General features: G+C 44.9%; 1 protein-coding gene across 3 annotated transcripts in view; it reads right to left on the bottom strand.

Annotated features, from left to right (window-relative positions):
- Positions 1 to 23,524, bottom strand: part of DHRS12 (dehydrogenase/reductase 12) — a 31,286-nt gene extending 7,762 nt beyond the window's left edge. Inside the window, exons 1-7 of one of the 3 annotated variants that reach the window (XM_033085648.2) lie at positions 23,417 to 23,524; positions 22,648 to 22,781; positions 20,029 to 20,111; positions 13,616 to 13,708; positions 12,760 to 12,841; positions 3,421 to 3,482; positions 2,859 to 2,945 (exon numbers count right to left, since the gene is read on the bottom strand). In XM_033085648.2, the coding sequence (XP_032941539.1) occupies positions 2,859 to 2,945; positions 3,421 to 3,482; positions 12,760 to 12,841; positions 13,616 to 13,708; positions 20,029 to 20,111; positions 22,648 to 22,781; positions 23,417 to 23,472 (597 nt within the window). In that variant the 5' untranslated portion in view covers positions 23,473 to 23,524. Of the gene's footprint in view, positions 1 to 2,584; positions 2,690 to 2,858; positions 2,946 to 3,420; positions 3,483 to 12,759; positions 12,842 to 13,615; positions 13,709 to 20,028; positions 20,112 to 22,647; positions 22,782 to 23,416 lie in introns of all 3 variants that reach the window. The other 2 variants (XM_033085642.2, XM_033085657.2) reach the window with 2 other exon arrangements.
- Between the last annotated feature and the right edge of the window lie 2,480 nt (positions 23,525 to 26,004).

Here is a 26,004-nt window from a genome sequence, read left to right as displayed (position 1 = left end):
CGGGGCCGCCCCCGCGCGGGGCGGACCCGCCGGTATCGGGGCCGCCCCCGCCGGCATCGGGGCCGCCCCCGCGCGGGGCGGACCCGCCGGTATCGGGGCCGCCCCCGCCGGCATCGGGGCCGCCCCCGCGCGGGGCGGACCCGCCGGTATCGGGGCCGCCCCCGCCGGCATCGGGGCCGCCCCCGCGCGGGGCGGACCCGCCGGTATCGGGGCCTCCCCGCCGGCTTCGGGGCCGCCCCCGCGCGGGGCGGACCCGCCGGTATCGGGGCCTCCCCGCCGGCTTCGGGGCCGCCCCCGCGCGGGGCGGACCCGCCGGTATCGGGGCCGCCCCCGCCGGCATCGGGGCCGCCCCCGCGCGGGGCGGACCCGCCGGTATCGGGGCCGCCCCCGCCGGCATCGGGGCCGCCCCCGCGCGGGGCGGACCCGCCGGTATCGGGGCCGCCCCCGCCGGCATCGGGGCCGCCCCCGCGCGGGGCGGACCCGCCGGTATCGGGGCCTCCCCGCCGGCTTCGGGGCCGCCCCCGCGCGGGGCGGACCCGCCGGTATCGGGGCCTCCCCGCCGGCTTCGGGGCCGCCCCCGCGCGGGGCGGACCCGCCGGTATCGGGGCCTCCCCGCCGGCTTCGGGGCCGCCCCCGCGCGGGGCGGACCCGCCGGTATCGGGGCCGCCCCCGCGCGGGGCGGACCCGCCGGTATCGGGGCCGCCCCCGCCGGCATCGGGGCCGCCCCCGCGCGGGGCGGACCCGCCGGTATCGGGGCCGCCCCCGCCGGCATCGGGGCCGCCCCTGCGCGGGGCGGACCCGCCGGTATCGGGGCCTCCCCGCCGGCTTCGGGGCCGCCCCCGCGCGGGGCGGACCCGCCGGCTTCGGGGCCGCCCCTGCGCGGGGCGGACCCGCCGGTATCGGGGCCTCCCCGCCGGCTTCGGGGCCGCCCCCGCGCGGGGCGGACCCGCCGATATCGGGGCCTCCCCGCCGGCTTCGGGGCCGCCCCCGCGCGGGGCGGACCCGCCGGCTTCGGGGCCACCCCCGCGCGGGGCCGGCCCGCCGACATTGGGACGGCTCCCTTGCGGGGGGTGTTAAAGCCGCAGGAATCGGATCGGCTGCTGCGCGGGGGGGGCGAAAGCCGCAGGGATCGGATCGGCTGCTGCGCGGGGGGGGGCGAAAGCCGCAGGGATCGGATCGGCTGCTGCGCGGGGGGGGCGAAAGCCGCAGGGATCGGATCGGCTGCTGCGCGGGCGGGGCGAAAGCCGCAGGGATCGGATCGGCTGCTGCGCGGGCGGGGCGAAAGCCCCCGGAAACACGGCGGTCGCCGCGCGGGTGGGGCGAAAGCCCCCGGAAGCACGGCGGCCGCTGCGCGGGGGGGGCGAAAGCCCCCGGAATCACGGCGGCCGCTGCGCGGGGGGGGCGAAAGCCCCCGGAAACACGGCGGTTGCCGCGCGGGGGGGGGCGAAAGCCCCCGGAATCACGGCGGCCGCCGCGCGGGGGGGGCGAAAGCCCCCGGAATCACGGCGGCCGCCGCGCGGGGGGGGCGAAAGCCCCCGGAATCACGGCGGTCGCCGCGCGGGCGGGGCGAAAGCCCCCGGAATCACGGCGGCCGCCGCGCGGGCGGGGCGAAAGCCCCCGGAATCACGGCGGTCGCCGCGCGGGCGGGGCAAAAGCCCCCGGAATCACGGCGGCCGCTGCGCGGGGGGGGCGAAAACCCCCAGAAGCACGGCGGCCGCCATGCGGAGAGGGGGAAAACCGCCAGAATCGGAGCGGTTGCCACGCGGGGAGGGGGCAAGCAGCTGGAATCGGGGCAGCGGCGGCACGGGGCAAGCCTGCCGGCATTGGGTCACCCGGAGCGCCAGGGAACTCCCGGAACAGCGGGGCCCTGGGGATGCTGCACGGAGCGGCGGTGGGCATAGCCCGGCCCTGCCGGGTACAGGCAGGCCCGGGAGCCAATGGCTGCCGGATTGAGGCGGGGCCTCGGCCAGCAAGCGTGCGGGAGGAGCTGGGGGCGGAGCCTCGCTGCAAAAAAAAACCCGGTGCGCCTTATAGACCGGTGCGCCTTATCTGATCTACAAAGTTGCAAAATGTGCCGGCTCCCGGGGGGTGCGCCTTATAGTCCGGTGCGCCTTATGGTCGTGAAATTACTGTATTTATGTACAGAAGAAATATTCCCTTGCTCATCCTGACTGGATTTATTGGATCATTTCATAAGAGACTTCCACAGTCATTGCCTTCCATACCCTGGCCACAAATTTACTTTTAAAGCAGCTGCACTGCTTTTATTGACCACGAATACTTGCTGCAGACTGTGGGCAAGAACTAAGCAGGCAGACAGGGTTCATCAGCTAAAGACAGTGCTCCCCATTGGGACTTGTCTCATATCAAATGAAAGTCTAGCCATGCTCTCCTCCATGCAAGATGTATGCACTCCTAAAGGCATGCCATCATACTCCTGAAGATTATTGCCTGTGCATCTATCTCCATATGGGTTGGATGCAAGGGGAAAGCAACAGCTACCAACAGGCTTTTTGCAAAGCAGATGGTATGAGCTACCTAGCAAAGAAGGGCTGGGCTTTGTCTTCAATCCCATGGACTGTACCTTGTTCTGTGCATACACCATAGTTCCATCAAATGGCCCATTTCCCGACTGCAAGTCAGATATGTTTAATTTTTGAACTAGCATGCCCCCAGAAGAAACAGTGATCTGTAATTAAATGAATGAAAAACAAATGAATGAAAAACAAAACCAGGAACTCCCCACAGATGCACTCATGCGTGCAATGTAGTCTTCAGGCCATAGCTGGAAGTCCCAATGGAGCAGGATTCCTCTGCATACTCTCTGCATTATGTTTATGATCATGAGTAGAGTATACCTGGAGATGAGGTGGAAGATACGTAAGTTTTTTAAGAAGTGATTTTCGTTCAAAGTGATGTTGATTCATTTCAGGAATTTTGTGCTTCTTCCTTTTGAAAAGTAATGGTGAGAAAGAAAATAGCAGAATAGCACTATTTGCAGTTTGTATGTTTAGCATTTACTGAAACTAATTAGAAACCATACAACACTTGGGAAATTTCATTTTTAAAAATGCACCTGCTGTCTTATTTTACACCAAGATCTGTAAAGTTCTTTTAAGCCTATACTCTTGTTGTACATATTTTGCACTGTGCTGCAGGAGCTAACTTGCCCTAGGGAATCTAAGAGGGTAAGTTCCCAAATGAAGTGCTCCAGTCTGATTTCCAATGAAGGGTTGAGAGCAGCAGGCAGGAGCTTTGCCTTAGAGGAGGAGGTTGTTGTTAACAAAATCCAAGAGGATTTTAGAGATCCTTATAGTATTATAAGTAATCCTGCATTGCTAACACAGTCAGAGAACTGCTGTCACAAGCCAGAAGGTAAAAATAGTAAAACACCCCTTTTAAACAGCATCACAGACTCACCACTCTGGCATCAGCTGCTTTTTCCAGGAGGGGCACCAGGGTAGTTGTCATGATGTATGTACCTAGAAGACAGACAGGCACCAATATTAACTTTTCCTTTTAAAAAAAGCTTTCTTCTCTCTCCACCATCCTTAACAACCCAAAACCCAAAGTTTCTTTCTCTCTGAAAGCCAATCTGATTTTGACAATGATCTTTTGCTGCTGCTTCACCTGCAGTGTGCCAACTCAACTTGTAGTGGTTCACACTGCCATATACATAGCAAAAGGCAGACGTTATTTTACAGATTTTCATGTTCATTTTATGTATAGAGAAAAGAGCTTGCTCAATACATTCATCCATGAGAATCTGAAGGCAAAATGGCTCAGCTTTGGAATTCCTGAGTGGGGGAATGTGATACCACTGAAGAAATGGGGAATGCATTTCCCCTGCAAGTCTGGCATATACACATAGATCTAAGCTGGGTCATGAACAAGAGAAGGAAACTGCACTTCATACTTAAAAGTTCTTAGGGCACTGTATATGCACTTAAGACTTGTCCATTTTCCCCACATCTATGAAACCACTCAGAGTACACTGAAACTTTTTGTGTTGCACACAAAACCCACCCCTTATATCCCTAGCATGGCTATTATGAAAGATAAGGAGTCCTTGGGGGAAACAATATTAATGTTGCATGCCCAAGGCTGAGCTAAGACTGCTGGAGAAATTTAATTGTGTCCTTCCCTGCTTTTAACCATGTTCACTCAGCAAGGATTTTAACATATCACACAAATATATTCCATTACCATGACCAGCAAACTTTGTTATTACAAACACTGTTCCACTGTCAGTGTATTTGATTCAGACACACAGACACGCCTAGTGATGTTTCATACAACTGAGTGCAACACTTTTTTTTTATCTTTTCAGAGACTTCTGTTTAAAATGTATTTTTTAAAAAATTCCATTTAATTCAAAATTAATCTAGCCCCATTTAGTCTAGCGCTTCTGCATCTACTTCCCTCTCATGTCTTTACAAATGGCTCTAATTCAACAGTTCTATCACTGATAAATGGTTTTTTTTCCTCGAGCAACCGAAGCAATGTTTTTCACAAGGCATGAAGACTTCAGCATGTCTTTATAACCTCTCTTCCACACAGGCAATGAGATCACCCACTTAAAATACAGCATGTTTATAAATATGGTACCAAAATCAAACATGCTACATGCTTGGTAAACAAACTGTTCAGTTCCCCTGGCAGTCACAGCAGCCTTCATTTTCTCTATACAATCAGAGGTATGTCCACACATACACAATATATTTAAAACCCTGGCAGATAAAACAACGCAAATGCACTGCAGATGAGTAAATGCAGCCTGTCTTCAGTAGAAAATGTGAGCAAAGGCAGTTGCCAGCCAATAACGAGAAGCCCGGTCGTGTCCCCTGGTAGTGGTGGGGAGACTGAGCGATGACATCATCGGTACAAGAACTCCTGCTGACTGTCAGGGGAGGCTCCCGCGATGAGGGGAAAAAATATTGTAAAAGAATCACTCAGTACAAGCTGAAAGTCTGGTTTCAATGCTGTTTGGCTATGGATTCTTAAAAAAAAAAAAGAAAAAAAAGGAACATCATGTCTTGGTTAAATAAGCTGCATCTCCTAAAGGCAGAGCTGCAATGCACCAGCTCTGACGCTGCTCCAATTTACTGTCCTGCAGATTAATTTACACTTTTAAGGGGCTTCATATTGATTTGTTACTTCTAAAGAGCTGCAAAGATGAATGCACTGATGTTGCCTCGTTAACAACCGAGTTTTGTATTGTTTTCCAGCCGAATAAGAGAAATGTTCAATGCCAAAAATCCTGCTTAAACTAACTACAGCTTGTCAGTTTATGTGCTGACAAGAACCACATTTAGAACCACAAACTAACTGCAAAGCCCACATCTCCTCTCTTCCTCAAGTTTATTAAGAATTCAGTAAATCCCACAAAGCCAGAGCATTCCATCTTTTTGCCCCACAAAACCATTTGCCCATTTGCTTTGAGACAGAGCAGTTTTGAATACAGCTTCCTATAGTAAGCAGCAGTATCTGAAAAGACACACAGACATAGCACATCAGGCATTAAGCTTGCAGCATTTAATTTCTCCCACAATCCCAATTTTAAGTGTTTGAACACAAACTCCTCATTCCTTTGACAAAAATACTTGGATATTATACATTCTTATTTGTCTGGGCTGGTCTGTCAGACAAAACAGCATGGGAAAGAAATTTAGAATGGTAACAGTAGAACAGATATACTTTCTTAACAAGGTTTATTTATTGCTGAGACTTCCCCATTTTTATCAGTGGAAAAGATGGTCTGTAGTTTGATGGTGACATTCAGCTTGAGAGAATGCACAGAATGGTCACTGCAGGGCCTGGCTCAGCCGTGCACCTCATGGCAGGTAGTTTGTCCAGCACAGCTGTATAGCAGCAGGCACTAGCACAGAAATTCATTTCTGGATAAAAAGGGAAGCAGCAAATGAAGGCATTACCTGTCACTGGAATTTTTCTTGTTAAAAAAAAATATTGCAAGGAAAACCAAGACTGATTCATAAAAAAACTACATTCATCTCAGCCCCTATATAAGGAAATCAAGGCAACATCCAAACTGTCTCCTTTTGCCGATACTTAATAATTAATACCAATGTACTGGATATCAGCCTTTCCAAAATGAGCACTTGAGCATTCGAACACATTTACTTGATGCAAAAAAAAATTTTGTCTGTTAAAGGAGAAACTTCCTCCCACAGAGCTTAGTTTAAAAAGGTAAAGCATATCAAATGTGGTTAATGCTTAATTATCACTGTGTTCAAACTGTACAGATTGAGTTGTTATGGGTTTTTTTAATGGTTTAACACAAAAGTACATGAAAGGAAAGACAGCATTCAACAGTGCTGTGCCTTGCTCTGAAAGCAGTAATTACTGTATGCTGAACATACAGCTGGTACTACCTGCATTTAGGACTGTGTGACAGGGGCCAGATTTGTACATCACCATTTCCTGTCACTGGAAGGTGCATTGTCCTCATGGTCTGAAAGCTTGTCTCCCACTGGTGTAACAGGGAAAAAAAACCCCAGTGAAATAAATGGTATACAACATTTCCCTTTGATGAGAAGTATTTGCTGTGACACAAAGGAGTCCAGCAAGATGAATTTGGGAGTTTGCTCAGAAGCAGCAGGAATGCAGGAGAAGGTGAGCCCAGTCTATCACACCCATATAAAGGATTTAATCTTGCCCTCACTGAACTCTGCCAAGGTGAAGAGTTGATTTGCAAAACCTACTAGACAAGCTACAGCCCTGTTCTGTGTAATGAGGTTTGACACAATACTGGCTGGCCATGTTTTCTCTAGTTAAAAAGGCTCCTGGGATAGATGTACAATTTATTTTAAAGATAAACAGTCTCTTAACATTACCTTTCTTTGGAAAATCTTCTGTAGGCTTTATGCCATGAAGCTGATCTCCCATAATAGGAAATTACATACCATAAACCAACTTTATCATATGGTAAAGTAGACAGGGTGGGCTGCCAATCTATGCATTAAACATGGTCATTCCAGTAAAAGTAACGAGTGTGGCGTTTAATGAGAACATACTTTGCTCATGCAGATTATTATTTTTCATGTTTGCTTGAAAAATATAAAAACAAAACCCACAAAAAATATTGAATCACCATGCATTCCCTTGTGGCTTGTCTGGTAATTGCTCCACCTGCTCTGAGATCTTTTCAATTTGGTTGAGTAATCTGATATTATGCTCTAACAACTCAAATTTCTTACTACATACAGTGAACTCTTCTGCTTATCAACCTGGATAAGCACTAATTCAATGGTTTCACAATCACAGAGTGAAATAGTAATAATGTATGCATAGAAAATGAGGCACCGTTAAAACATTTGATTCATATAGTAAGTTTTTTTTTAAAAAAAACCCCAAAAACTACAAAAATCATCCTGACTGCCTCATAAACTCCAAAATAAAGTTATGTTACCTTTCCCACGACATGATGCAGAAGCTGAGGGACTCATGCATGCATGCATGTAGCCCTGCATGTTCTTGCAACAGTTATTCCACTGTGAGTCTCCTGACATGAACAAAATGAAAGCTATCCTAGTGAACAGGACAGCAGTCTCCAGTGTATTAGGCACTGGTCTGTCTGACAGAAAACTGCAAGTCTTGCTGTACTAAAACAAGAAAGTAATCAAAATACAGGATAGCCCTAACAGAAAATAAAAACACGCAGATTTCCAAACTGCTGGTGGTCTGCCAGAACCTGGAAGATTCCTTAGAATTCACATATTTCAGACTGAAAATTAACAGGATATCACATAAAATAAAAGTACACAAACAAATACTCTGATTTGCTTTAAGATTTAATGTGACCCTAAAATCTGTACTTTATAAAAAAATTTTGAAGAAAATTATGGTTTCAGCAGAAGTAACATTGTAAACCTACTACCTTCTTATAACATCAAATTAATTGATGATACAATTACTATGAACTTGAGTGTCTTGGTGGATTCCAGAATGTTTTTTCCTTGATGTTTTATCTGGCAATTAGTGACACACTCCTGGTGAGGTTTTTGCCCTGCTAACATTCGAATAAGGGCAGGTAGCCAGCACAACACCCAGTGAAGTTTTTAATCTGTCTGAGCTCTGCAGTATTATTAGGAGCAGTGTTATTTCAACTGTGAAAAATGTGGGAGAAAAAAACCTAAACAAACAAAAAAAACCCCAGCACCACCAAAAACCTTTTACTGTACAGATTTCAATGGGTCATTCATCTGGTAGAAATCAGTTAAACTGGCTTACTTTTCTTGAGTCCAAGTAAAAATAAACCACAGAAACAAATGAAACAAAACCACCCAACAAACAAAGTGACATTCTTCATTGGCCTGATTATCTTTTCAAACCCACAGTTTATGCAGTTCCCAGTAAGAGACATCCCTGAGTCTCTTTTCCTGAGTAAGAGATAAGGAGTAAAGATTTTAGTGTGCTGTCTCTGAGGGCCAATTCCACTGCACTAGCAATAACTGAGAGTGTATGGGAGAAGTTAATGAACATGAAACACAAAGGTTTACATTTCCCTCAAATGACAACTCTCATCTCAATAAGGGTCCCTCTGTCTCCTGGGAACCAGGCTTCAGTACAGTTACTGCATGTGCAATTATACTCAATGTTATCCCTTCACATACCACCTCTGATCCATAAGTCTCAAAGCTCTTTAGAAAGAAAATTGGAACCACAGCTTCCTTGTCACAGATGAGGATGTCTTGCCAAAGATCAGGCATTGAACTTACAGCAGACTGACAGTTGTTTAACTTCCAATTAATTCAGAACACCAGGCTGCACTGGCTGCTGTGAAACATCAGTTAGACACAGTTCATGTGTAGGGAAGAGACTGACAAACCTCCACCCAGATTAGGCAGTTTGCCACAGCTGGGCTATAGTGTTACTACGACAGATAAACATCTTATTTCTTCTGGCTCTAACTCCTCTTGCACAAAGTGGAAGTGTATGTCTATATATTATTAAAACATGAAAGGCACATTAGATTGAGGAAAAGATGCATACTGGAAGCATCATTTATCTCTCTGTGTTTTAGCATCCCCTTGGCTGGTAAGTAGCAATAAAAAAGTAACATATATGCCATTTTTCCATGTCAAGCAGCAAGATACATTGAGTAAAAGCAAAGTGAGGCAGCCAATAAAATAGAGGAAAAAGGATTGTTTCAGCTAAATGTCTAGTACTTCAATAAGAACATGCTGCTTTTGCCTTCACTTGCTTATCAATGCTGAAGCTTTTTTCCAAAATGACTGAACACCACCAGCTTTAACAGTCTTTGCTGAGAGTTACACTAAAACAAGTAAAATAAAATTAAATTTTAAAAAAGTTTTGACTCAGAAGTCTGCAAGACTTATCAGAAGAAATGATTGCTTGTTGCTGCCTAGATCCTGGGTACAACCATGAGTATATAGTCAGCTCACAAGAAGAAATATAAAGGCAACATCACACAAACTAGAGGACAGAGAAGAAAAATCTGCCCATCAGGATTGGCAGGTCCACAGGAAATCTGCTCACCTTACCTCAAGCAAGTCACTCAATTTGATTTAGTTGAAAGTGAGTTTCAATCAGCAAAGTGCTATTTCAGACTTGTGCCTGGCCAGTGCTCCCACATTACAGTCTAAGTGTGCCATTCTGCTCTCTACATTCACTGAGCTCCAGCAATCAGACAACAATTCTTGAGCCTCTAGCAGGGAAAAAAAGCAAAGTGTTTCATTTGACAGCAACAACATAACCATAATGAGCCATGCAGCATTTGTGCCTCAGACTCATTTTAAGGGTGCTACAGGCACCAGCACAGATGCAGCTGCCACCACCTGCTCAAAGCACTTTACAGTTTGAACTTGAACATTAAACAAACCATACAAAGCCTTAACTATCAACCTGCATTTTACATTTTCCTGAACTTCATCCACCTGCATATTCTGACAGCAGCAGAGAGTATGATGTACCTCTTATTTCAGTTGCCACCCTCAATTAACCACTCAGCCGTGTTTTACATTAAGGGAATTTTACTTCCTATTCTACCTGCTGCTATTTTTGTACATATTCATACAAGAGGACTTATGCATTCATTTTTGTCCCATGTATGTTCAAGAAAAGATCAGGATATAAAGTATGTTTCACAAGTCAGATCACCAATTAGAACTGAACACTAACATCCATTATGCTCAAAAATGGACTAATAGATCAGTCGAGAGGAAAACATTCCTAGACTAGATCTAAAAGCTTCACAGCATTTCAGACACCTAAATGAGCAACTTTACAGCTTATAGGAATGTTAATCAGATATCAGATACAGAATTCAAAAACTGTGTCGTGCATTTAAAGCATGTTATATTTCAGTCTTGCATTTTTAGATAGTTTACAACCTACACACTCTTTTACTAGACCAGAGATCCAGGGTAAGGAAAAAAAAGTGAAAGAAACATGGAAGGAACACTCTACATGTAAAGATCTGCAAAGTATATTGATATTATTCTATCTTGTTAGTCAAGTGAGGGACAACTGCACATTTTCCAAACAAGGGCTTTTAGCCCATGTCACCCTACAGGCTTTAGCATAAAGGGGCAGAGGGGGGAATTTAGTTTGTTCTTTCAGACCACATTTGAGTTTACAGCCAACCTATATACCAGTCATATCTAAACTAGCCAGGTTTTTCTCTGGGAACCTATAACCACAGATAGTTACTGAAACACAAGTAACTTGTCCCAAGTAAAATACACCCAAAGGCACCTAGTACTTAGGGAAATAACACACCATTTACTCTGACAGGTGTTTCTCCACAGAGCTTTCTCCCACTGTGATGCTATGATTTATAACCCTATCCCTGACTTTCAAGAAAAAACCTGTGGTTTGCAGCCTTGGCCCTTCAGGTGTATCTGGCCTGCAAGCACAGAAGCTTTTTGTTGCACTGCCAGCTTCTTCCAGCTCAACTAAGTCCCACTCTGTTCTAAAAGATTCAAAATTCAATCTTCATTTTTGTCTTGAGAAAAGCAATCTAAGCAAACAACCCAGTCCTTGTCTGAACTCTGAAGTTGGACAACACAGGATGATTTACCTCCTTAAACTTCTTATACAATTATGCAGCAAGCGATACATGAATGAATAAAGGAGATCTATAAGTAACATCCACAAAAGATAATACAGGCATTTTCCTATTTGCTACAACCATAATTCAGCTTCCTCTGTGCAGCTGTATACCTCTAGTAAGGCTGATTTACAGCTGGAAGAGCAGAATTTGCTGGTTCTACTTGTGCAATAAAATATAATGCAAGTGATGCACTAGTACTGTTCCTCAGCACTTAATATCCTTAATGTCTAAAACTAAACCAAAACATGCTTTTGCATTCAGACTCTTGTGTTTGTTTCACTCTGCTTCTCTCTGGAAAAATTGTATCTTTGCACATTGCTGGGTTTTTGTCTGAAAGACCACAAGAGGATAAAAACTAATTTAAGGTGAATAGATCCCTCAAGGTAGAAGTTCTTGTGCAGCCAAGGGAAATTTGATGGCAAAATAAAACTTTTTTGAATTTTTTGACCATGAGAAATAGAAGAATGTTAGCAGAAGATTAGTCTGAAGCAAATTAATCTGTGTCTTTATACTTGATTTAATTGTCAGTTTAATGTATTCAGACTTGCAGAAAAAATTAGCAGTATGCACAATAACAGTGAAGCACAAGACATTTATACTAAAATGTTAGTTTTCAAGCATAAACAGGATTTAAGGAACCAACACAGGAAGAAGGCTAAGAATAAAAACCAACAATGATTTCCAGGTCATACTAGTTCTATAAACACCTTATCTTTATACACTAGGTTTTCCCCTTCCTCATTCCAGATACTGATGAACAGGAGGAAAACAGAAACAAAGCACCACAGCTCTTCCTTAATGTGTCACTTTTGAATATATTAAAGACGGTCCCTCGAAAAATCCACCTACCCTGCACAGAGGCAGCGGGGGAAGAGTGTCAGGATTGTTGAGTTGATGCAAGCACCATCCATGTGTCTCTTTGCAAGAAGTGCAGCTTTCAGCCGTACAGATATCAGCAGTATCAGACAGCTCTTCTTTCTGCTGGCTGGCTGTTTGCTCACCTCTTTTCCACAGCTTCTGTGGGGAAACCTTCCACTTGGCTCGCCATTTTCCCTGCCCTTCCACATCTCCACTTTTCCTCTTGACATGCTTCCCATCATTCGTCCCTCTTACACCACTGCCACACAGTTCACACACTGCCCTTTCACATGGAGTGCCCAATCCCTTCACTAGAGATTGAATCTGTTTGAGAGCATTCAGGGCACCACATACAGCACAGACTTCCTCCTGCTGTGACAGTACCTCTGTCACACAGAACAGGGCTGTGCAAGCCCACTCAAACATCTGAATGTCTCTTTAAACATCTAAATGTGCTCCAAGCTCCATCCAAACCCCAGAAACACAATTATTACAAAGACCATCATTAGCAGTAATGCTCAGAACAAAGTTCTCTAGCAAATTTCAGAATCAACCAGTGATTTTCCACTTCTGCTGTGATAAATAAAGAGGCTGACATCAGAACAACTGGAAAATGGATAATTTTTAAAAATACATTCCAAACAAGCTGTAATATTTCTTCTTTTCCTTCTAGGTTCCTTCACTGGCACAGCAATGCTATGATCACTGCTCTCTGAACAGGAATACATACCTCACGAACCCAGTTATAAAAACACATTTCTGTAAGTAAAATAAGTATGTTCCAGAACTGAACCTTCAATACTCACCCAAAGTGTTTGTTGCAAAGTTTTTTTCAAGTCCATCTTCAGTTAACTCTCTGTTATTCACCATACATCCCGCATTGTTGATCTGTAAAACAACTCCTTTAAACAAAAACAATCTACACAAATATCTACAAGGAAATCCACACATGTGAGCAGTTCATGTTAATTTGCTGTTTTCTGACACTGCAAAACAAAGCTACACACTGTAGTTTTTATTTGTTCAATAAAACATGATTGCAAGCTGTGTGCAGCTAGCATAGTCTGACACGTTTCTTTCACTGCCTTACCTTCCAGAAGGAGCTCAGACTTTTCTTTCCCATATAAAAAAAAGATCCCCTACACACCTTCATGCATGTTCACTGCCGCCCCTCAAAAGTTATTTCCCCATTTTTATCAGATGTTCCTCATCTAGTAAGCACCAAAGAGCTCCCAAGAAAATTTTCACTGCTAAATAAAGGGGGAACTGCACTGAGCCCCTTGCCAACCATGATGATTAACAGTTTCCTCTCTCCTTGGCTCTGTTTTAGTCTTTAGACTTTTTGCAAAAGTTTAATCTTTCAGAAGGTCTATCTTCAAGAGGGTCATTGTTATTAGCAATGAAAGTCAAAGAGAAACTGTATGGTGTCTCCAAAGATGCAGCTATAAAATAAACTGCTCTGCTCATTTTTTGTAGCACACCTGTATTAACTGAGAAGGCACAAGAAAAAGAATATGATGGAGACTCCTGAAAAAAAATAATTTAGAGAAAATTAAGGAGAGAATTGTGGACTAAACTGTCAAGTCTATATGACCTGTCAGACAAATTCATAGGCTACACATTCCCAAGACAGACACACATGATTAAAGTACACAAACTTACCAACACATTTAATTTATGTTCATTTTGGAATTTTTCAGTAAACTTCCATATTTCCTTGGGATTAGACAGATCCACAATATGCAAGAAGATATTCTAAAGGAAAAGAAACTAAGTCACAATCAACAGGGAAAGTGAAGAGAAACCCTATTTAGGCCTGTCTAGGTGAAAAGGTGCAAAAAAATAGTCTCCAGAACACAAGTAATACAGGTTAACATGCACAATTGCAAAATTTAACTCTAGTCCTTAAAACATGTTTACTCATTGATTCAGCTGCTTCTGAGACACAGATTTTTAATGCCAGTTATTAACAGAGTCCTACTTTGATAAATATGTGACAGACAGTCAGGCATAGCAAAATATTGCAAAGCTTGCAGAATTTCAGTTTAAACAATTTAGTAGCTTTCTCTTTGGCTGAACTTTCCAAAGAAATGTACAAGATCACAGCATTAGAGAATAATCTAGGTTGGAAGAGACCTCTGGAGGCTGCTTGGCAAACATGGAGATTCACCAGTCTGTCTGAGCCCCCTACTCTAAGCCTCCATCCTCATGGTATAAACATTTTTCCTACTGTCTGCTCAGAATTTTGTCCCTATTCCAATCTGTGTCAGCTGCCTCTTGTCTTCCCACTGCAGACCTCCAAGAGAAGCATGGTAGTGCCTTCCCTACACACTCCCATCACATCTCAGCCTTCTCAGAGTCACTTCATACATCACATGTCCCATCTCCATAATCACCCTCTGCTGGACTCACTCCAGGACACTGATGACTTCCTCATCCTGGGGAGTCCAAAGCCAGGCACAGGACTCCTGCTCAATGGACTTAATAGACTTAAAGGCTTAACAGAGAGGAAGATGCATTTCCCTCAGCCTGCTGGTTAGACTCATGTTCATACAGCCTAGGGTATGGTTCGCTTCCCTTGCCCCAGGACACTGCTCACAGAGGGACAACTTGTCACTCCCAGGTCCCTTTCTCCCATCTGCTTTCCATCCAGCTAGGCAAAGACTGCACTTCATTCTGTCACCTGCAGTCCTAAAAAGATGTCATCATGTTTTGCCCCTGTATTGACCCATGGGGGATGCCACTAAAAATCATTAACAGATCAGCTCTGTTCTGTTGATTGTTACTTTCGAAGTCACATGTTCCAGACAGTTTTCCACCCACCTTTTCATCCATCAGTTCAAACCAAATCTCCCCAAACTGGTGACAAGGATATCATGGCAAACCATATAAAAGGGCTTGTCAAAGTTAAGGAGAGCACTGCCCCCTCTTGTCCACAGGCAGAGTCATCTCACCAAAGGGATGAGAGAGAGAACTCGTTGGTTGAGATAAAGACAGATTAATAGGGAAAGCAAAAGCCACACACAAAAGCAAAAAACCCCAAGCCTATGAGCATACCACTCTGAAAACACCCAAACTTGTCTGATCTCAGAAACTAATCAGGGCTGGGCCTGGTTAGTACTTAGATGAGAAACTAAGTACCTGGGAATACCAGGTGCTTTAGGCTTTTTACAAGGAATTAATTGACTGCCTCCCATCAGCAGGCAGGTGTTCAGCCATCTCCAGGACAGCAAGGCTCCATCACATACAATAGTTACATGGGAAGCCACCACCCCAAACATCTTACCACTCCTTTTTCTTCCCCTCAGCTTCATACACTGAGCATGATGCCATATGGTCATATGGAAATATCCCTTTGGTCAGTTAGTCAACCTGTTCTGGCTGTGACTCCTCACATCCTCCCATGCAACTCCAAATGCTTCTCCAGAATGTCAGTACAAAGGGTAGAAAAGGCCTTGGCTCTATGTAAGCCCTGTTCAGCAACTGCAAAAGCATCTCTGTTGATCTGTTCTGTGTTCAGAACAAATTTGAAATACAGCTCCATACCAGCCACCGTGAAGAAAACTAATGCTACTCCAGCCAAAACCAGTACAATGAGCAAGGGTATACATCCACTCCAGCGCTTTAGTCATGCCAACTACTTCTGTCTAATCCCAGTGAGATCACAGTTCTGCAGTCATGCATGGATTCCTGTGTTTCCTGTGCTATGTGTACTCATGAACAGGCATCTGAAATGGGCCCCCAAACATGCTGCTTTCTCATGAAAACTGCGAGAGTCTCCTCCATTTTGCTGTCTCCTAGGCACACACTCACTGTTCCCATGACAATACTACTCTTCTGGTTCTGGTTACTACAAACCAATGAAACCACTTTGAAGTCTCATCACTAGGCTTAGCAAACCCATTGGCAAAGACATTCTTGCTCCAATTTGTCACTGCTGCTCAGCAAAGCTCACTTAACAGAGAAGGTCCAAGAGGCCATAAAGGCTAAGGGCAAAGTGACACCTTAACATTCAGGTGTTGACCTGCAGGGCTCCTACCCAAGCCTTTCCCTCTCATTGTATGGATTTGGGAGACCACTACTAGGGCTTCCACACCCTTGGCTCTCTCTAAACACTCTTGATAAACTCCAGGTCAGCCCTCACAATGTCATGGGTACGCATGTGGCTGGGCAACAAGAGGTATTAGGCCAAGGTCCAGATCAGCCTCAGCAGACTCTCTGCAATACCCTACATCTGAGTCCCCAGCAAGTGACAAACCTCTCAAGTCATCAAGCCAAGACTGCAGACGGGTGCCTCCATCCCCCACAGGAAGGAGCCTTCAGCCATCATCACCCACAACTTCCTCCCACTGTCAACAACTGTTCAGGATCATCTGTCTCCAACACCTCCCCTGACAGAGCTTGCTCTTCCTCATCTGTTACCATGGCACTATACCTATCCTATAAAAGCACATCTGCAAGCAGAGAAAGAGCTCCCTTCTGTTGCCAGCATTCACAAGCTTCCATTCCTCCCCATCTTAGAAGTCTCTATCTGCCACTTAAACACAGCTTCCAGACATCCCTTCTTCCATGCAATGTGCTCTTCTATGCTCTGTAGAGACCCTGTCAATCTCCTGTTTCTATTCCCTATGGTTCTGCAGCCTGCTCATCTCCTGCTGTTGCATCACCTGAGCACAGCAGAACCCAACAGATGAAACCACCATCATGTGCTGCCCCAGGCTCAGGGAAAAGTACCAGTCACTCTCTGCAAGCCAACATCTGCCACATTATCCCTCTGGAGCTCTGTCTGGGCTAGTGTCCCACGTGTCAGGCACAGTTGCTCCAGCCAGGGTGGTCAAGCATGCTTTCAGGAGCATCACTGCACCCACTCCAGCTGTCTCAGAGTGATGGGTGCCTTCTGCATCCCCTTGCATGCTAACTGCTGCATTAACCGCTAAACCCTCGTCAGTCACTCCATGTCACAACACTCTTGCAATGTTTTACAATACTATGGCCAGCAAAGTGGATGCAATAGAAAGAGGGAAAAAATAAAAAAAAAAGCTTGACATGCAGCGAAGTTATCACTTTCTAAACCACTAAAGCTAGAAATAATTCCTCCCTCCAAAACATCAAAAACTTTTTGCTGTTAGCTACAGACAGTTCCTTTGCTTTTTGCAGATTTGTTTTCTACATAGTACAAGCACAGTAGCATTTACCAGCATACAAAGGCATATCAACTCCTACTCTTCTCCTAGATAGCACTTAGTTTCAAAGAAACACCACAGATAGTCTTATGACGTATGCCATGAAAAGGCAGTTTTAAAATAATTATGCAGAGGATGTGTTCTCTTGCAAAACAACAAATAATCATTAAAGGCCCTCCTCTCTTTCCAAGTTGTTTCTTTAAATACTCATTATACAAGCAAATGAGAAAAGTGAAGAAGCTGAAGAAATTATATGGCATTATTCCCTGACTGTAATTCTGCTTCCCTGAAGATAAAAAGCACATGACTTTCTCTCTAGCCACTTGATTTCAGCTCCTTAGCTGAGTTTGGGTCAGAATTTTCTCATTGTAATAATGTGCTCTAGGATGACCCTGCTTGATCAAGGAATTGGACCAGATGACCCACTGTGGTCCCTTCCAACCATATCCACTTTGCAAATAATTTCTGACCAAAGCCTTGACACTTCTCTACTGGTTCAAGATGGATTCCTCTTTAAAACTTTCTACTTTTAAAACAAATATCATTATCTACTGGTAGAGAAGAGGCAAAGTGTTTTGGGCAGACGATAAGCATTACAAGGGATTTCAGAGATTGAAAAAGAACTAAATCAACACTTATCAGCTGAAGACTGTCACATTGACTCAGGAAAGGGATATTCAGGCCTGTTCCCTATAAAAGTCCTCAGTGGTAGCAAAGCCATTTTCAAAGCAAACCTTATCTCCGTGACTAGATCTATTGTAACAGATTAGGAGAACTTTCCAGTACCCAGATCTAGGGGCAGGTGAGTGCCAAGCAACTCCCGCAGTAAATGCTGGAGTGCAGTGCTGAAATGAAGATGGAAAAAATCTTTGGTGTATGCTATAACAAGATCTCCATCCAAATTATCAGGAAGAGCAAGTTCAGTTTGGATACAGCTTGTCAAGTTGCAGATAAAGAATTTTATTATCTCTCTGGACTGTTTCTGAATGAGCACTTATAAAGAAGGATGTTCTTGTGGACTCCTTATTAAAATGCTCTTCTCAGTGCAGTCACGTGTCCCACAGGGCCTCTAGTACAGCTCATCTAACACCTCACTGAGAGCTGCTCTCTGCAAAAGTGCCCTGTCCCCAGGGTCACAAATAAGTTCTGCAGTGCCCTTGGACTCTCTCGTGACTACAGAAATTATGGGTCCGCAGCCTACCAAAAAGTGGGAATGCAGTAATTATGCTGCCTTTAGAGGAAGAATAGTATTTGCCTCAAGTTTTTTTCACCAGGTGACAAAAAAGAGAACAAGAAGGAACCTTCAGAGGTCAAACTCACCTCTCTTCCCAGGCAGCCTGACTGCAGTTAGAGAAGGAGGTAATAGAGATAATCACCAGCTTTACTATAGCCATGGGATTGCACAGCTATAGACAGCTAGAAGGTATTTATTTCTACATAAAGACTGATCTAATTCACCTCCATTAAAGAACTGAAGAGCAATGCTGGTTGTGTCACACTAGGGAGCTGAAATCAAAGAGCAGAAATTTAGTCAATATGACATCTCTAACCATTAAAAAGTCTTTAGAATTTTTGATCCACCTTAGAATGTATTACTGGAATCAAAATACTGTGTACAAGAGGCAAGTCATTATTTAAAATGAAGACAGGCCTCCATCCAAATGCTGGGGGTTTACCCTGGTAGGTAATTCAGCCCCATACAACCCTACTTACTCAATTCCCAGTGGGAATGGGGAGATAATCACAAGGACAAAGCAGGCAAAACTTGTGGGTTTAGATAAAGACATTAATAAGTGAAGTAGAACTGCATGTGCAAACAAAGTAAAACAAGGAATTAATTCACTATTTCCCATTGTCAGGCAGGCACCTAGCAATGCCCAGGAAAGCAGGACTTCATCCCATTCAACAGTGATTTGGAAAGCCAAATACCTTATCTGTGAATGCCTCCTTTTGCTCCTTTTTCCTCCCAGCTTTTACTGCTGAGCAACATGTTATATAGTCTGGGATGCCCCTTTGGTCAGCTGGAGTCAGCTGTCCCAGTGCGTTCCCTCCCCTCTTCTTGTGCACCCCAGCCTGCTCACTGGGGCAGTGTGAGAATGAGGATAGGCTTTGATGCTGTGTCAGCACTGTTCAGCAATAACTAAAATGTGGGTTTTCAACACTGGTTTGGTCATAAATCCAAAGCATAACACCAGTGGAACTGCTAGAAAGGAAATTAACTCTATCCCAGCCAAAACCAGGGCACCAAGATAGAAAGATAATGACTAGTGAACTTCTCCATAAGCACACCCTCCTGAACAATTAATGAAAGCAACAGTGACAGACACAGGGGTTTACTGGAGAATTATATATACAGAAACAAAAGTAATGTGTAACAGAGAGAAGGAAGAGATGTTATAAGAAAAGGAGATGAAAAGGCATGTAGAGCACAGAATTAGGACCACACACAGGACTTCACAGAGCAGCCTACCTTAGCAAATCAAGAGCATGTTATTCAGACACATAAAACCTTCAGCTCCAATGCTGTGCACTCATAAATGTCGTTGCAAGGGTGTTGCAAAGCATTAACTTTTAAAAGCCTCAGCCAAGTAGTTAGGAATAGTGAGTAGGACATCAAAAAGCAAATCAACAACAAACATGAAATACAACAGCATGCTGCTGATGATGCTACTAATCACAGAATACATCACCAAATGAAGCTGGGTGATTCAAATGGTTTGAAGTTAATCACTTCAAATCATCTGAATGATAAACTGCTAGAAGTTTCCATGTCTGTATGAAAATACTATTAAAAACACAACAGCAAGATGCTGGAGGAGTATCTCAAGGCCTCTGGGGTCTTCAATACTAATAACCTTTCTAAGAGTAAACACAGACTAAAAAACAACTCACGTGGTTGCCCGTTTCTGTCACTATTTCCTCCTTGGCAACTTCAGCCCGTTCCTTATTTCGGCAAACCAGATGAACTGTGCCACCTGGTGGATTGCGACAAGAAAAGCATTTGATAATTAATTACTGCATTTGGGGGAGACATCATCATTTTAATTAGGTGAGATACTGGATATAAGAAAAAATCTGGAATATTTCTGCTTGGCTCTGGTTCCTGTGAAGGCAGGCAGGGTGATCACACAAAGCTACACATATGAAAAAGGCCACTGCACTCTTAGTACTGTGCTCAAACCATTTCTGTCAAGTCTGTACATCATGTTTAACGGGTGAAATACTAGAGCTAAATGAGAAATTGAAGCTAAGGCATCGGTATCACGGATGGTCTTTTTGACATTTGCCTTAGGAAGTTCAGTAAAGGGCTTGAATGCTACAAGTGACTAGAATTGCTCTCTGAAAAGGAAACAAAACTGCCAGATATCAGAATTCTCAACAGTGGGAGATATGAAAAGGACTGTGGCCTCAATTGCAGCTTGGGAGGCTCAGGTCATCTGAATTACTTTTCAACAGAAAAATACTTTTTAGTGGTTTTCTTCTCAATAGACCAGGCTGTCTCAAGAGGATGCATAATTTGCATCCTTGCGAGTATCAAGCAGCGAGACACAGCAACGACTGGCTTGAGCTACTGCTGCCAACAGTCCTACTTCAAGTGAGATGCTGGACAAGGTGACCTCTAGAGGTCTCTTGCAATCAACCTTTCCATGAAAGCAAGACACAAGGCAAGGCTCTTTTCAGAGACCTGGGTACGTAACACAACCTCATCACTTAGCCATATTAAAGAAAGTTTTCATACACAGGACTAAACTAGAGCTAGGCAGTTTTTTGGGTTTTTTTGCTTCATATTCTCTGATTGTTACAAGCCATGTGTTAATTTCAGTCACAGGAATACCTATACACTTTACTTCTGCCTGGTTTTAAAGGTGTTTTAGGGATTGCTAGCAGTCCACCTCCAGAAAGATCAGGGAATTAATCCCTAAGTGAAACATAATTAATCCATAATAGAAACAACAGTGTTACTTCACAATTTTAGTGCCCAGAACCCAAATGCAAAACACCAAGCCTACATCAAGATGATACAGTCACACATAGTGACCAGTCTGGGGTCTGATACTGAAACCTTTCGTCTACAAGAGAGGCTTTTCCACTGAGCACCAGGACGGGGGGAAGTTTAGGTGTGACCAATACATTAGGAAAGGAATTTAAAGGTATTTTCTTTGGAAAAGATTGAAACTATTTGAACTTAATGCATGGGAACAGTCAGAATAGTTGGGAGAAGATTGTATCAAGCTGGAAGTGCAGTTCACAAGATAGAGAGGAAAGCCCAGATCTGAATATCCATAAAACACCAATTCAGAGAAAAGCTGAACTCAGACTACAGAAATTGTCAGCAAGGTCATTAGTTAGAAACATCTGAGTGCTTGAAGGTAAAGCCAACACAGCTTGATTATTCTCCTGCTGAGTCAGAATTCCTTATTTTCTTGTTGTGGCATACTTGAAGAGATTCAACTAGAAGCCTGAGCCCTAACAGCTGACACTGAGTTTCAAAGCGAGATGCTCAAGGATGGGACCAGGAAGTCATTTTAACTTCATATGAACAGCAATGCCCATACAACATATCAGACAAGCAGTCTGAGCCCAAGGTTGTTCTGCTAAACATGGTGACCAAATCCCATCCAGATCCAGCCAGCTTTCCAGCTTGCAAAGCCTGGTAGAGATATTAATTTGTGAGCAAAACAGTCACCTGACAAAGCAATACTTAGATAAAGTGATTATGTACAATAGCAGTAGTGGGAAGCTGAAATCAATTACATGCTGGCACTGATGGAAATCTTTAACCCAAAGACTCTTTGGCTAACAGTTTTGAATTCGTTTCATTTAACTGAGTAGCTATTTTCCTTCATAAGACAGTTACGAAACCTAAGCACACAAAACGAGCCACAAGCTCCTCCCCTTCATTCTACGTGCCAAAACTCCTGTCACTCTTGCACAACAGGAATTATTTTGTCAACTCTGTAAGGGATTAAGTTTATCCTTCAGCAGCTAGGCCCAGTTCATACCATGCCCTTGTGTACAGAGAGCAACATAAAAAATAATTACATGTAATCAGTCAAAGGGCAAAAACTCCAGGGTATTATCATTAGGATCAAGAACAGCTACACTGGGGTTTTTTTATGCACTCCCATCTCGTTTTTGTAAAGACAATTTTTTCTTTCATCATATGGCACATTTGCAGATTCATCAGTTCAAATTCAGCCAGGCTGCCACTTGTACTGAGTTAGCCTTAAACAGACAATGATAATCACCAACATCTTCAGATGCCACTGTAACAGATAAGTTTTGGTAAACATGCACTTGAAAAACAATTGGTAGATAGTCTCTGCTAATTTGGTTTCCTTATCCCACTTTCCACTGATTGTGTTTAAACCTCTAACCCACAGTAAGAGCCCTGTGAAATGACCCTGCATCCCAGGGATTTGTGTTTGTGTGCGAATGCTGGAAGGCCAAACCCGCTTCCTTCCATCTTCTCTGTAAACCTCCTGGGAGCTCCACAGCAGCCCTGCTCACCTCTCCTCGCTATCTCCGTGGCCGTGGCCTTGCCAATGCCACTGTTTGCACCAGTGACCAGGAAGGATCTTCCAGCCACATCCACCTCCACATCAGCTGGGTTGAAGTGCTTGGAAGCAGACTCGTAACCACCTCTGAACAAATCAAGAGACACCTGTGAGAAACTAGGAGAGAGCCCTTCCAAAATAAACACAAACGTGGGTTGAAAAGCACTTTCCTCTCACAGCTCAGCACACAGTAATTGCCCTGTTTACTGGGCAATTTATCCCATGGGACAGGCCATGAATACCAGTGACACTGCAATCCGCGATGCATCATAGAATCAGTAAAGTTGGAAAAAGATCTTGAAGATCATTGTGTCCAACCATCAACCCAGCACCACCACCACGGTCACCCATGTGGTCATGTGCCGTATCCAGATGTTTTTTCAACACTCCCAGGGATGGTGTCTGCATCACCTCCGGGCAGCCTGTTCCAGTGCTTTGCAATCAAGGCGACAACTCGCGGTTGTCAGGGCACCCAGCCCTGACCTCGGCCCTCAGGGGAAGGGCGGCCGGGCCCGGGCCCCAGGGCGGGGCAGGCAGGGCCGGGCGGCCTCGCCGAGCGGGGCTGGGATCAGCCTGCCTTGGCGGGGGCGGGCAGCCATCAATAAAAACCCCAAACAAACACGGCCCCGCCGCGGGTGAGTGCCTGCGGACAGACAGGAACGCCCCAGCCCGGGCGCTGCGCCCGCCCCACGCCGCCTCCCCCGGGCGGCCGCCGCCCGTACCTCGTGTACTCCCGCAGCCCCTTCACGAACCACACGGTGTTGCGGTACCAGGACATGGCGCTGCTGCCGCCACCGCAGCCCTGCCGGCCCCGCCTCTGCCCTTACATAAGGTGCCCGGCCAGCCCTGCCGCGTTAGGGAAGGGGTGGGGGCCGGCCGCGCTGAGGGGAGGCTGCGAGGCAGCGCAGCGAGTGTGACCGTGGGGTAGTGCTGTCACCTTCCTCCTCAGCAGCGGCCTTATCCTTTCTGTTTCCTCCCCTTCTTCCTTAGCCATGGACGACAGCTGTAGCCAGCCCCTGCCTCGCTGCAGACAGCTGTGCCTAGCGAGGTGGTGGCAGATGAAGGATGGAGAATTTCCCAGGGCTCCAGTTTGAGGCAGATGCTGTTGCCAGCTCAGCCGGGACTGCAGATGGGATGTTGTGCTTTGGGAACGGGGAGCAGTTCCTGCATTCTCTGCCCTCTGCTCCCAGAAAAACAAAAAAAAAAAAGATGTCACGCCACATGAAGTAGCATTTTACATAACAAATCCATTAAATACCTATCTGCTATTGATGGAGTGAAGTATTCCAGTAAGGAAAGGGGCACAAGAATGGCTGTTGCAGTAAGGGGAGTGAAATTCAAAATGTTTTCAGTTTTATGCTCTTTGGACCTATGAAGCCCAAAAGAACCGCTTGGAGTTGCACATCTGGACAGCCCATGTTAGCCATAAGGAAATTGTCATTATAGGTATAATTATACTTTTAATTGCACGAAAAGTCAATGTGCTTAGAAAGTTCAGTGTGTAAGTTGAATAAAGTAATGTATTTTATGGTGTATGCAGGGCCACATGCAGAGAAGCTCCTTTGGGAACCCTATCTAAGTTTTCAAGAGCTTAAGTTACCTGATTTCAATAGCACAGATAGCAGAGAAATGGGAATATTCTCTCTTTTTTGATCCTGTATTATAGCCAGATACTTCTTTTTCTAAATCTCTAAATCTCTTTGCTCCGGCAAAGGCTTTGTACTAAAGTCTTCCACTTTCTCAGCACGATATGTGAATATTAGGCTCATACAAAAGGTACTTCCCACCATGAAGTTACAACTTTTGAACTCAGCCCTGTCTGCTTGTACTGTGCATTACACGTGATGTAACAGTTTCTACAGGGCAAAGAGACACATTTTCACAGTGATATTTTCTTCCATGCAGAGGCCATCCAGCTCTGTGTTGTACCTTTTCATGAAATCTAAAAATGCTTGTTCTTAAAACAATTGAAAGATTCTATTCAAAAATGTAAATGCAGTAAGATAGATTGTGCTTTATTCCCTTGTCATTTCTGTGTTTACCCTATTTATTGCTTAAGAACTGTGGCTTACTACAAGCAAAATGGGATGATGGCTCTGGTGTGTTTTGTTTGTAGTTTCAGCCTGTGTTCTCATAAATTAGGAAGTTCATCCCTGCAATCTGCCAGCCTCTGAAAGTAAATGAGGTGCATGCAGATACACAGAATTCCTCACAGGCTGAACCATTTGGACTGTGATCAGCATGATGCTGGATGATGCAGCCCTGAGGTGCTAACCAATGTGAGTATGCCTGGCAGAAGCTGTCCATGAGTCAGACACAGAAAGAGATTATGGCAGGCAGAGAATGAGAGAAGCTCATAATATTTTGGGGGTTAAGCAGTAATGGGCAATTACAGCACATTACTCATATTGAGATTACAGAAGATATTTGAATGTTATGTTGACTACCAGTGTCATCCTGGTACATACACAATTTTCTCAGAGAGTATTATATAAATACTGTAACACCACTACTGTGATATTAGCTGTTCCCATCTAACAAATGGCATTTTAAGGAGATTTTGTAAATGCCCAGAAATTATGCCCTTACCAGAGTGCACCAATTCCTGAGCACATTCAGCTGAGAGATTTCTGCTTAGAAACATTTTCTGTACTGAGGGGCTAAGCTTGCACCCAGAAATGAACTGTCACAGCGCTCTGTCTGCCTGAGCATCTTCATAGAATCAATCCTTAAGGTTGGGAAAGACCTCCGAGACCATCCCGCTCAACCTTCACGTCAAAAGCAAACTGTTGCACACTGTCCTAACACCACCTAGATGTTTCTGTTGCCTCATTCCATCCCCTGTGGTGTTTTGCTTCTGTACCGTTGTTCCAGAGGCAGGAGGCTGTAGAGGTTGTGTAAGTGCTCTCTACTAACCCAGCCATCACAGTGATGAAGGGTTATGAGGGAGAAAGGCAAGATGTACTTTTACCAAGAGCTGGGTGCTGCTAATGAAGGGCCTGCACCTCATACTCACACAGGCAAAATTCCTGCCCACTTCAAAAGTTTTGGCCACATATCTTGTCTTCTATACTGAATTCTAGGTTGATACATCTTGTTAGCTGAATTAGAACCTATTCTAGAGCTTTGGAGATTTGAAAAATTAGAGCTTCTGGTTTCTTTCTTGACTGCTGGTAGCTTAGCAATTAACTCCATCATGACGGTATTCTGAACATGAGGGATTATTTTAGGCAAAGAATTCTTCTCATGGATTGGCATCCTGTATCTCAGACCCCTATCACAGCCAGCAACTGGTATATTTGTTTCATAT

The sequence above is a fragment of the Catharus ustulatus genome, chromosome 2 (assembly GCF_009819885.2).
Source record: "Catharus ustulatus isolate bCatUst1 chromosome 2, bCatUst1.pri.v2, whole genome shotgun sequence".
NCBI classification, from domain to species: Eukaryota; Metazoa; Chordata; class Aves; order Passeriformes; family Turdidae; genus Catharus; species Catharus ustulatus.
This window is presented reverse-complemented; position numbering and strand designations above follow the sequence as displayed.